Below are 13533 nucleotides of genomic sequence, written 5' to 3'. Positions count from 1 at the left end.
TAAATAAATAAATAGGAATAAATAAGCACTAATAATACCGAGTATATAATTTTAATACCTTTATTCATAGTTTACCAATTTTGTTAAATATTACTAAGTTTTCGTTTTGAATACTGTAAATTTTTTGCTTCTTTTTCTTTAAATAAATAATTCACTTTACGTTTCATACAATCGCTTCTTTCTTAGAGAGTTTCGCTAGGCTGATGGGTACCACAACGGCGTCATTTCCTGCCGTGAAGCAGTAATATGTAAGCATTACTGTGTTTCGGTCTAAAGTGCGCCGTAGTTAGTGAAATTATTGGGCGGGCCGGCCCGCGGGAGAAGATGCTGCCCGCCGGCGACCTCGGGCCCGCGCTCAACGTGCTCGTCAGAGGTATGGTACGGGCTGCCGGCTAGATCATGGGCACCCTGGTACCCAGGATGTAAATACTACGTGATAAGAGGCGGCCGGAGACTGCCTAAGTAAAAATTTCAATTTAGTTTAGTATGAAACGTGCAGTCACTTGACATAAGTTTTATCCGGCTAGTCTAGTGAACAGTTATTTAAAACGTAGTGGATTCCGGCTATCTCCTCTTTTTAAAAATTATAGCCGTCATCTGTCAATCTATCAATTACTAAAATCAATCAATAAATTATTTGAAGCCATAATTAATCCTGTCTTATAATATCATACTAAACATATCTTCATTACTCAACGACACGGATTCATTTCATCTCGATCGTCAACTACAAATTTAGTCACTTACCATAATGAACTAGCCAATGCTGTTGATACTGGTCACCAAGTCGACCTTGTATACATCGATTTCGCTAAAGCATTTGACAAAGTATATCACACGGTTCTTCTTAAAATATTAGCTCTCTATGGGATTAGCGTCTCCACATTACATTGGTTTAAGTCATATTTACAAAATAGAATTCAATATGTAGTAGTAAAAGGATTTAATTCCGATACTTACACTGCATCTTCTTGAGTTCCCCAGGGTTCACATCTTGGACCCTGGTTGTTTAATTTATTTATTAATGACATCGTAACTTGCATCAACCACAGTAACGCCTATCTCTTTGCAGATAATCTAAAGTTAGCTAAAACTATTAGAAGCTTTACAGACTTTAGAGCCTAACTTCAAGATTATTTAAATGCTGTTGCAAATTGATATTATATTAATAATATGACTTTAAATGATAAAAAATGTAACCTTATAGTATTCACCCGTTTCATTTAGTCACTCGATTCTCATTACCAAATTAACGGCACAGTTGTAAAATAATTATCTGAATTGAGAGATCTTGGCGTAATTTTTGATAGCAAACTGACCTTTATTCCGCAAATTGGAAATGTAGTCACTAAAGCGTCAAAAATGTTGGGTTTCTTAATTCGAAACAAGGTGTGAACACCTTGTTGTTTCGAAGCAGGTACAAAAGTAAAAATTTATAATACGTACGTCAGAAGTTATCTCGAATATTGCAGTGTAGTGTGGTCACCTAATTATAATTCTCACCAGCTAAGGATAGAACGCGTTCAAAAAAGACTTCTGAGATCTACCTAGAATGATAAAATGAAATATTTGAATATGACTATCTTAGATACCCGCAGAAAACTCCTCGGTATGTCATTCCTTTATAAAACTCTAAAAACATATTTAAAAAAAATACGCATTAAGATTGTTAAGGCCTTAAATTATAAATTGAAATAACCATTACAAATTTCTATTGCAATTCCATCTAGTCATAACTCGAATCCTGTGAAATACCAAAAAAGTAACTATTACGAAATAACTAGGTGACTACGCTCAAATAACTAAAGCCCTGGACGAAATCTCATGGGTAAATGAACTTTTACAATATGATAACATTAACGATATGGTCAATCAATTCTACCTAATCTAATATATAAAATTCTCGTGTCACGGTGTGCGGGACCGAACTCCTCCGAAACGGCTTGACCGATTCTCATGAAATTTTGAGAGCATATTGGGTGGGTCTGAGAATCGGACAACATCTATTTTGAATCTCCCTAAATGTTAAGATTTTTTTTTTAATTTTTTTTTTGTCATATTTTTAAATTTGTTTGATTATGAGTCAGCATTAAAAAATACATACAATTTCAAATTTTCACCCATCTACGATCAACACTTACTTTTGTATCGCGATTTTAATATTATTCTAATCTATCCACAGACACGCAATAGAGTTGCAATATGGCAATCGAATATAATGATTATTGTAGTACCATAAATTTTATGTACGATATATTTGGTAGGTCTGAGAATCGGTCGTCATCTATTTTTATACCCTAAAAATATTATTGATTTTTTTTATTACTTTATATGGCACTACAACGTTTGCTGGGCCAGCTAGTACTTTATAAAATTATAAATCTGTATTTACCTAAAAGTAAAAAATGTAGAAATATACACCCAGTCTGGTACAATTCCTACTTGATATATCTATTAAGGCAATAAAAGAAATTTCATTCAAGGTACAAGATCTATAATAATCCCTTAGACTTACTAGAATTTCAATACCTGCGTCACGACTGTAAAACTCACTGAAATATGTTATGACAAATACATATCTACTCTATAACACGAAATAGGTACAAATTCTAAATATATCTGGACACACATTTCTAACAAACGTAAAAACTCTTCGGGATATCCACCATCAATGTATTTAGGACAAAGGCAATCGAATGCACTAAAAGAAACTTGTAACTTATTTTCGGCGCACTTTTCCAGTGTCTATAATACCCCAGTAAACAACTCATTAACTTTAACCGATTCACAGCAACAGCTTCCCGGAATGTTCAATTAAAAGACTTGATATAAACCTGGACTTGATATATGGACCTGCCAATATACCCTCTCCTATAATCTTAACTAAATGTGCAAATTCAATATCATACCCCTTACAATTTATTTATACTTTTTCACTTAAAAACGGAAATTTCCCTGATAAATGGAAGGAAGCACGAATAGTACCTATTTATAAAGATGGAAAAAAGGAATTTGTATGCAATTATCGGCCTATATTGATATAGGCCTCTCTACCGTATCCAAGATTTTTGAATCACTTGTACACCCATTCATATTCAATCATGTTAAAGACCACTTAAACCCCTACCAACATTGTTTTATGCCTAAAAAGTCTACTACTACCAATTTAATCAAATATGTTTCAAATCTTATTGATTCGGTTGACAAAAACCTACAAGTAGATTTAGTTTATACTGACTTCGCTAAGGCATTTGATAGGGTGGACCATGAGATACTTATCAAAAAACTATTATTAACTAATATTTTGGCATAAGTGACATACTTTTAAGCTGGTGCAAATCCTACCTTTCTAATCGAAAAGCCAGAGTAGTGATTAATGGCGAGTGTTCAGACTATTTCAATGCAATTTCCGGTGTTCCGCAGGGCTCTAATTTTGGGCCTTTATTCATTGTTTTATTTATTTACGATATAACTGAATTATTTAAAAATTGTCAGGTTTATCTGTTCGCAGATGATTTAAAAATAGCTAAAATTATAAAGCAAGAATCTGTGTAACAGATCTACAAGCATATCTTGACAGACTTGTCCTATGGTGTGAAGCTAATCGTATGCTGCTTAATCCGGGTAAATGCAGTTTTATAAAATTCACTAGAAAAAAATGTTCATCAACGAGTTCACACAATATCTTGGGAAACAAATTGAAAGAATCAGACTCCATTCGGGACCTAGGCGTTATATTTGATAACAAATAAAAATTTGACAAACACATAAATTCTATAGTGACAGCTTCTTTAAAATTGCTCGGCTTTATTCTCAGACAGTCTAAAGATTTCAAAAAGATAACAACAATCCTTCAAACAATGTACAACAGCTTGGTTCGTAGCAAACTAGAATATTGTTGTCAAGTGTGGTTCCCCGGGTACAAAATTCACATTTACAGAATTGAACGTGTTCAAAAGAGACTCATCAAACACCTTATAACCCTTCCGATAATATGATATAAGTATAATATAAACCTTCCGATTTAAGATCTCAAATTATAAAGAGTGCTACAAAAACAAGCTCGATTACTTAAGGATGAAACCACTGGCAGTTCGTAGATCTCTTTAAAATATGAAAATTCTCTATAAAGTTTTCAATGGAAAAATAGATGACAATGAACAGTTATGTAGTTGAGTAGTTTCAATATAAACGTACCTCGGAGAGGCAACCGATGTCCTTTCTTTAAAACTAATAACGCTCGAACGAAACTTGGACAGGACGCTCCTACATCCCGTATGTCACGCGTATACAACGAATGTGTAAAAAACACAGCAACACTGGACATTGGTTGTGACAGGCTCTCACTTTTTCTGAAAAAATGTAGCGACGCTCTGGCCAATTAATTAGTGTTTAACATTTATTATATTCAACATTTGTTCTTGTTCAGAAAACAGTATTTTTACAACTACTACTTATTATACAACTTATTTTTAAGATACTTAAGTAGTTTTTAGTCATTTTAAATGCAAATTAGAGTCACTGTCATTTTTATGGAATGATGAGTTCTCCTATAATTGGTAGTACATACAAATGTTTAGATAATATAAGGCATGTGTTAGATGTAAGTTAATAATGTACAACTGTTGGAAATCCATACAAATAAATAAATAAATAAATAGGAATAAATAAGCACTAATAATACCGAGTATATAATTTTAATACCTTTATTCATAGTTTACCAATTTTGTTAAATATTACTAAGTTTTCGTTTTGAATACTGTAAATTTTTTGCTTCTTTTTCTTTAAATAAATAATTCACTTTACGTTTCATACAATCGCTTCTTTCTTAGAGAGTTTCGCTAGGCTGATGGGTACCACAACGGCGTCATTTCCTGCCGTGAAGCAGTAATATGTAAGCATTACTGTGTTTCGGTCTAAAGTGCGCCGTAGTTAGTGAAATTATTGGGCAAATGAGGCTTAACATCTTATGTCTCAAGGTGACGACCGCAATTGTAGTGCCGCTCAGAATTATTGGGTTTCTCAAGAATCCTGAGCGGCACTGCATTGTTATGAGCAAGGTGTCGCAATTGCCATCAGCTGAACGTCCTGCTCGTCCCGTACCTTACTGTCATAAAAAAAATTACAGTTTCAAGCAAATTTAGTTATGTGCCTATGTACATACATTACATTATCAAGAATATATTGAGAAGCAACAGTCAAAATGTTAATTTCTTGAAATTTTGCTCCCAATGTTTCTTTAGGGCCTAGGTTATAAATAGCTCAAATAGCTGCAACATAAAGATTGTATTAATAACGGCATTGTTGCCCCATAGCAATACACCATTCATTATAAATACAAATTTATTGCATAAGCAATAAACTACAGCTACTGTAAAATACTTTTTGGTTAAGAATGGCCAGTGAAATTTCTTTTTGGGTATATAATCAATTTATTAAAGTGAATTCCCTCACTTCTGGGATTAACTGGGACTGGAACCTGAGACCTTCCGGCTTCCGTCCGAGCGCTCTTACCAACTGGGCCAACCGTTCGAGTACGCATGGGTCGTATTTTTTTTTATATCTTGTACAACTCTCAGGTTGTGGCTTCATCAACAGGATCTACTTTACAGTTGATAAACTGCTCAACCCCAATAATTGCATATTACGAAATTGACTTGAGATGTCGCTGTTTCAAATCTAAACAATTTATTATTTATTCCCATGGTGTCAATTGTTGATAACACAATATGGTTAATAGAAGTAACATAATACAAGCTAATATATTGTTACGTAGGTGATGTGGACGGCTCAGTAGAAGCCATTCTGGATATTCTGGAGACGTATGATGATGAGAGAGTCAAGCTGGATCTAGTACACTTCGGGGTCGGTGCCGTCACGCCCAATGATGTTGAGGTGAGTTGTGAAATAATTATGTTTTGTGATGACTACTAATACATAATATATGTCATATTAGTCAAAGTTTGACAGAATTCAAGTACTGATTCAAAAAATCGTATTGTTGGTAATAGTTAAATTTATAATACATAATGTTTTATATTCTATAAATCACACAATGTATTATGAGCTGTAGGTTTTTCTTTAATAAATAAATAAATTTTGTCATCATTTCAGCCGGAAGACGTTTACTGTTGGATAAAGGCGTCCCCAAAAGATCGCCATGACGATCGGTCCTTCGCTATCCTCATCCAACCTATTCCGACGATCTTGACCAGATCGTCGGTCCATCTTTTTGGCCTGCCAACACTACGGATCTCTCTATTTCTGATTCGCAATTCTGTACATAGCCCCATAGTTAGCGACCACGTCTGCGTTCCGTATGTCTTCACTGGCAACACACACTGGTTAAAAACCTTCGTCTTCAGACACTTGTGTTTTGAACAAGAAGATTTTACGGAGTCAACAATTTCGAGAGTACCGTTCCCAACTGTAACGGAAGTAGGTGCGATATGGGTATTAGACAGTATCTTCGTCTGGTCCATGTTCATTTTGAGACCTACTCCTTGGAAAGCTGTATTGAAGCCATCGAGCATATGGCTTAAGTCTTCCATGTCTCTGCCATGATTACTATATCGTCTGGGAATCGAAGGTGAGTCATGTATTCGCCGTTGATATTGATGCCCAGTCCGTTCCAGTCCAGAAGCCTAAAAACATCTTTCATTGCAGCGGTGAACAGTTTTGACCGATGTGATTGCAGTCAGATAGGCTTTGAGGACTGATTTTGGACACGGACTGACATGGTGGCGTTTTCATACAAACATTTCAACGCTCTAATATATCGATAATCAATTTGGCAGCTCTGAAAATACTGAAGCACTGACCAGATCTCGATCGATTCAAAGGCTTTCTCATAGTCCACGAACGCCAAGCATAGTGACTGATTATACTCTTCCGTCTTCTGTATAACCTACCGCAGCGTATGTATGTGGTATGCTGAAACCTTTTCGGAATCGGGCTTGTTTGGGAGGCTGGAAGTCGTCGAACTTGCGCACGAGACGATTCGTGATAACCCTAGAAAACAGCTTACATACATGGCTCAGAAGTGTTAAGGGTCTAAAGTTCTTCAAAATCATTTTATCGCCCTATTTGAAGAGCCTTAAGCACAGGGGTACCACCAGCTCTCAGAAGTTCGGCTGTAATTCCATCATCACCCGGCGCTTTGTTGTTTTTAAGCTGTTTTAGGGCCATACTAATATCGTACAGGCTGACGTGGATGGTATCTTCGGTATAGTGTCGGGTTAATTTGTCTCTTGGGTCTTCAGCATTGTTGGTAACAGGTGGCCGTGGAGTCGTGTATAACTGTCCGTAGAACTTCACGACTTCCCTCAAAAGTTCGGGTTTAGACCAAACATCCCTGTCGTTATCGGTCTTCAGCTTTTTTTCAGTTGGCTCTGCCCAATAGACAAATCTCGTACAAATACTTTGGAGCCTTTGTTACACTCTATGGCCGCCTTCACACAATCTGTGTTGTGGCGGCGTATAATGAGAGTCAATGACTTGGAGATCAGTCTATTTAGCTGCTGATACAATATATACACACAATATATAATACATATTGTAATGCTGTGTAGTAAAAATATGCTGTTCACGTTATTAGTGAACTACAATACAAATATGTATATAATATATATTATAAACTGCCTAAATATATAAATAATTGTAAATTCTCGAGCGTTAAACAATCTTTAGACATTGCTTAAAAATACGATTATAACGGCTGATAAAAATTGCGTTCAGTTCCTTTTGTTGCTAAACACACTTCAGTTTATGTTGCGCTTAACGAAGTACAAGCTAAATTATTTTGTCATAGAAAAAAGATAAACTCTATTGTAGACGTCGTTATAGTTAGGTCACTGTTTAACAAAACACGTGTCTAAGCCATGTTTGATTTTTTTTTTGTAATAACACCGAAAAAGTTTTAAATTTGGAATAACTGAAGAATAACTAAAGAAATGTTTTGTTTCGTGTTAAAGATCGCGGAGGCGTTCAACGCAGTGATATACGCATTCAACGTTGAGTGCCCGCCTGCCGTGGCCGCTGAAGCTAAGACGCTGAACGTGCCTGTGCGGAGACACAACATTATCTACCAGCTCGTGGATGATGTGAAGAAGGAGATCAATGCCAGGATACCTTCCACGAAGCGAGAAGAAATTATCGGTGAGTTATCGGCGCGGCACGAAAACAAGCTGGAAACATAACAATTTGAATCACACTGTTTTATAACTTCCTCTTTGTTAAAGTTTATTGATAACTATTAGATACAGGGGCGTGCATTAGTTTTCTAGCAAGGTAGGCACAGCTGTACAAGTACATATATAGTTAGAAATTTGGTATTGTACATACAACGCACGAATGTTGACGTTATGATTTGCTCTCGGCATGTCAATTTTGTGGTTTTAAAATGCCTCTCTCGTAACCGTAATGATCTTACTTAAACGATAGACGATTCAGTAAGCTATAAATTGCAGAAGTAATAAAGTCACTAAACAATACCAATGCTTCTGGGCTAGATGAAATTTGTACAAAGATCTTAAAGAAGTCCGGAATAGCGATCCTAAGTGTTTTGACTTATCTAATTTGTCCTTCGAAACAGGTACTTATACAAAAGAGTCACGCACAATAAAACTTAAAAAAAAGGAGATGAATGAGATATATTATTATCTAATTACCGTCCAATAACTCTTAAAGTTTTCGAGAATTATATGTACTTATATTTCTCGAAAAATTAAATGAATTTCTGTTAAAAATTTAATATTATTTCACCATACAAATGATTTAAGTTTTCTTTCAAGTTTAAGTCTTGAGTCAAGACTTGAGTCTAGAGCCAGATTTTGGCGAGACAACACGTCCTGAGGATGCCTCGTGTAAAGGCGAAACACGTGTCGAATTGTTTTAAAAACAAATATTGGCGGAATTAACACTTAAGAAAACTTAAATCATTTGTATAATTATGGATTTCCGCAAAGTAACGCTTAATTCAATAATTTTTTTTATTATTTCACCAAATCAATATGGATTCCAAAAGGGTAAATCCACTTCGATTGCCATTTTTAACCTATTGAAGTCAGTAATTGACAATCTTGATTGCAAAAAACAGGCAACCGTTCAATATCTTGATGTCCAAAGCTTTTCGTAAATCAGGATATTTTATTAGGAAAAATGCAAAGGTATTAGGGGCCCTGCTTTATCTTGACTTAAAACATATTTAATTGGACTCAGGCAATGTACGCAAACAAACGTAAAGCAAGAAGTAACAACTGATTAATCATCCTATTCCAACTGTAAAAGTGGAGTTCCTCAGGGAACTGTTTTGGGTCCTTTGTTGTTTATTATTTATATTAATAATAATAACGCATCACCGTTGATATATCGATTCTCATGTCTCTAATACTGATAATTTAAATGAATATGTAGCGGATATTAACTGTACTGCGAAAAAAATATTATTTTTTGTTGTTGTAAGTTTATTGTAAACGAAGATAATGCAACTTTGTGAAAAAGGATGTAGGCAAACTGATCTAAAATCAATTATAATAGAATAAATATTGAAAAAGTTGACAGTAGGTACTATATTTTAGATAACGATAAGATAACACTTCTTAGATAGGGACCTCAATTTCTCTGATCACGTTGATAGATATGCTCTCGAATTTGTAGATTTGGATATGTCCTTAGAAATGTATATATTTGAAGCGTGAAAATTTATAAAACAAAATAATCATTTATTTTAAAGGGCCATTGAATTGAATCCTGGTTCCCCTCGATAACCGGATAGAATGTTTTATGGCCACTGGAATACCAGAACAACATTATACCTAAACAGTGGCTACGCAATGTGTATAAAATTATTTAATCATCTACCTCTAGAAATAAAAAACTTACTACAGAAACGATTGAGTGGACTCCTGTTTAAATGGTTAATCGACAAAAAAAATTATAGTGTTAAGGATTTTTTAAATTATAAGTAAACATTTTGCATGCTAATTTAAATTAGCCGAATAGACACTACAATATATGTATTTAAGATCTTAAATGTATACTGTATTCAAGTAGCAGACCGACTTTTTTTCAGCTTCATAAGTCGTTAAACTGCTTTGAGGAAAAAAGAGTATTTATCTCAATAGCCTAGAACGATTTGTATTTAAATTAAATGATTTTTTAATAAAATTCACTATGATACACACATTTTCATCGTTGACTTGTTTAATTGTATGAAACGCAGACAGTTGGAATGGGCAGTCTTAATCGGAATAGACAGACTGTCTATCAAGGTTTTTTACTAGGTATTTAGCGTAAGCAAAAAATTCTGGGTTGTTGTTCAATAAAAATTTGGTTATAGAATAACGGAACTAAATTAACTTTAACACTAGTGGTATATATTTATTTAGGTTCTTATTAACGACGGCATTGCCTTTTTGCCTATATTAAATGCACGCCCCTGATTAGATAACACATCTTTCATCATCATTATAGATATTGACTTCAACAATGCTATTGGGAAGGACAGTTCTAGTTGGTTCATCTCAAGACTTCAAACGTGATGCTTGTTTTCACTAAATCATTTGTATTTTTCTATATATTATTAAATAAATTCTACATCTTATTAAGTAACATGTTTTTGAAATTAATCTTTTGTAAAGGAAGTAAACTTTAATGTGGCTCATAATAGTTCCTTCTAAATAGTTTTGTAAAAGAAACGAGAGAGGGTGCTATTCCAATTTGGAAAACTTAGAACTCGCTTCTTGGTTTTTAAAAGAAATAAAAGATACATCCACTCTGTCCAATGAAATTGGAACATAAATACAACATCTGACACAAGGACGATGATTTAAGGAGACTTTTAATATCATATATGTAAGAGCGGTTTTTATTTAAATACACTCAACTCTTGTAATCACTGTATTTGGGCAGAGTTTCCACTTAGGCTTCATTATAAGTAATGAAAACTCGAACTTAGCACTCTAGCATCTATAGAGCATGACCGTCTACTATGATAATGCTAACAAAATGTTGGCACTGCTGTAGTGCCAACTAACTGACATCAATCAAATTAAAGTAGATTTAACTAAAGATCTGAATATAATATGCTATTATAGTTATTTATAATCAACTTTAAACTGATAATAAATAACAGTATTTATTTAAATGTCATTAGAAAAGATGGATAGGATTATCCTTTGGCTCCACGACGTTTGGTAGCGCTTGTTAATACATTAACTAATCAATATGATATATTGCTGACATACATATTTCAGGAGAAGCCAAGGTTCTGCAGCAGTTCCAAGTGTCAGAAGGCAAGAAGAAGGTTCCCGTGGCGGGGTGTCGCTGTACCAAGGGCAGCTTGATGAGGAACGCTCAGTACCGAGTGGTGCGGGGGGAGCAAGTTGTGTTCGAAGGTAGATTTACATTTACTGCCAGGGATCTTAACTTATCTAGCCCCTTAGTTATTATTTACCAGTGGTGTGAACGAGCCTTCCTTTGCACAGGATGACGGCTAGATTATGGGTACCATATAACGGGGTCTATTTCTGCCGTGAAGTAATAATGTGTATGCATTATTGTGTTTCGGTCTGAAGGGCGCCGTAGCTAGTGAAATTACTGGGCAAATGAGACTTAACATCTTATGTCCCAAGCTGACGAGCGCAATTCTAGTGCCGCTCAGAATTATTGGGTTTTCCAAGAATCCTGACCGGCACTGCATTGTAATGGGCAGGTCGTATCAATCACCATCAGCTTATTGTTATAAAACGATGGTCACAGGTAAACTGGCATCAATGAAACACCTCAAAGAGGAAGTGACAACGATCAAGAACGACACGGAGTGCGGCCTGAGGTTCGAGCCCGGCTTGGAGGTGCAGCCCGGGGACACGGTGCTGTGCTACCGAGAGGTGGACGTGCACGAGGGCACCCGCTGGGACCCGGGCTTCTAGCTGCTGTAGGACTTGGAATAAATTAACTAATTCAATACTGCCTTGTTATATTTATTATTGGCGTGATTTGATCGGTGTGAACCAAGTTATCCAGGTTTTTGAAGTGAAAACTTTCTTAGCCGCCTTGGGCACTGGTAGAGGAAAATCTTATGGGTTCACGTCACTGACATGCTCATAACTGGAGGACCAGATAAATAAGTAATAAATGTAGTTAGACACTTTTGGATGGGTGAAATCGTCACCGTAATGCTTATAGGGTATCTGTAGCTTTACAGCTGACGTATTGTGCAGCATTTGTGCTGTGTATATCTTTAAGTGAAATTGAATGGATTTAATGAAAGGTTCAATGTGCATAGTTGAAATAGTATTTTTGTTTGATTACTGTGAAATGTGTTTGAAAATAAATTGAAATTTATAATTTAATTGTTTTTTTAACATTATGAAATTTCAAATTTAAATACTAAAAGGTTCTAAGTTTTTAATACTATCGGCAGTCTTTACCACTAACAATTTTTTATTTTATATTTCATAAAAAAGTTTAGCAGGTACGACTAAGTATAAACTTACCCAAGGACACAAAGATTTGTAGAGAAATATGTCGACGCCACTACTACCAACTGCTATGCAAGTTTAGATGGAGAATTTAATTCTTTTTTCGATGAGCTTCAGCATAATTTTGGATAAATTTATCAACTCAATGTTAAGGACCTGATGGAGTTCGCTGTTTCGAATGTACCAAGGTGCGTTCACAATTTCTCTCATCTTTATTCTGGAAGCGTTGTATGATTTTAATATTTGTTTGTTTGGTGCAGCACCACAGCTGGATCCCATAAGTCCATACAGGCATAAGGACTTGCTTGTACAATAAAACTTTATTTTGCACTGACATCTTAAGAGTGTCTTCCTAGAAGCCTGTGCATATTTTTAAAACTTTTTGTCTTGACGTGAGCCTTCCAGCTCAGCTTTGCATCAAGAGTCATGCCAAGATATTTAGCTGTATTTTCTTATTAATGTAAACTGGCTCGTAATCTGGTTTCTTATTACTAAAGCTTATATGAACAGATGTACTTTCATTAAGTTTAATTCTCCATTTTTAGTCCACTTAACTACTGTTTACCGCTTTTTGAACTTTCTCTGCTTCCTCCTTATGGTTACTACCCACGCACAATAGAGTAGTATCATCAGCAAAGGGCTCAACAGCGTTATTTTCTAATTCAGGAATATCATTTGTGTATAGTAGGTACAGAACCGGACCTAATACACTTCCCTGAGGCACTCGAGCTTTTACCTCCTTAATTTCTGAACAGACTTCCTCTTTTCGAATCCTAAAATGTCTATTGGTAATATAAGATTCAAGAATATCTGCAAATGATTTTAGTAAAGCTATTCTTAGTTTGTAAATAAGGCCTTCATGCCAAACTTTATCGAAAGCCTGTGCCACATCCAGAAATATTGTGGAGCAGAATTCTGCTTTCTAAGGCTATTTCTATAATATTATGTTTGAGTGTTTTTCGCGGAAACCCAAACTGGTGCTCTGGAATCAGATTCTTAATCTCTATTATAGGCTTTAGCCGTTTAAGTAGCAACTTCTCAAAAAGCTTGG

The 13533-nt window shown here is 35.2% G+C and overlaps 1 protein-coding gene across 1 annotated transcript; it reads left to right on the top strand.

The window, feature by feature from the left end:
* Positions 1 to 307: 307 nt before the first annotated feature.
* On the top strand, positions 308 to 12353 carry LOC126979823 (translation initiation factor IF-2, mitochondrial-like). Its single transcript, XM_050829383.1, has 5 exons — positions 308 to 373; positions 5777 to 5895; positions 7974 to 8157; positions 11256 to 11396; positions 11761 to 12353. Exons 1-5 carry the CDS (start codon positions 325 to 327, stop codon positions 11928 to 11930), a joined length of 663 nt encoding a protein of 220 aa, XP_050685340.1. The 5' UTR covers positions 308 to 324; the 3' UTR covers positions 11931 to 12353.
* The last annotated feature ends 1180 nt before the right edge of the window (positions 12354 to 13533 follow it).

Source organism: Leptidea sinapis, chromosome 4 (assembly GCF_905404315.1).
Source record: "Leptidea sinapis chromosome 4, ilLepSina1.1, whole genome shotgun sequence".
NCBI classification, from domain to species: Eukaryota; Metazoa; Arthropoda; class Insecta; order Lepidoptera; family Pieridae; genus Leptidea; species Leptidea sinapis.
Note: the sequence above shows the minus strand (reverse complement) of the source record. Positions and strands in the feature narration are given on the sequence as shown.

What these genes read in the sequence shown, in the direction of transcription:
- LOC126979823 (XM_050829383.1), top strand. Translation starts at nt 325, where the DNA reads ATGCTGCCCGCCGGCGACCTCGGGCCCGCGCTCAACGTGCTCGTCAGA. An exon ending in GAAGCGAGAAGAAATTATCG is followed by an intron (nt 8,158 to 11,255) that starts GTGAGTTATCGG and finishes TACATATTTCAG; the next exon opens with GAGAAGCCAAGGTTCTGCAG. An exon ending in GGAGCAAGTTGTGTTCGAAG is followed by an intron (nt 11,397 to 11,760) that starts GTAGATTTACAT and finishes CGATGGTCACAG; the next exon opens with GTAAACTGGCATCAATGAAA.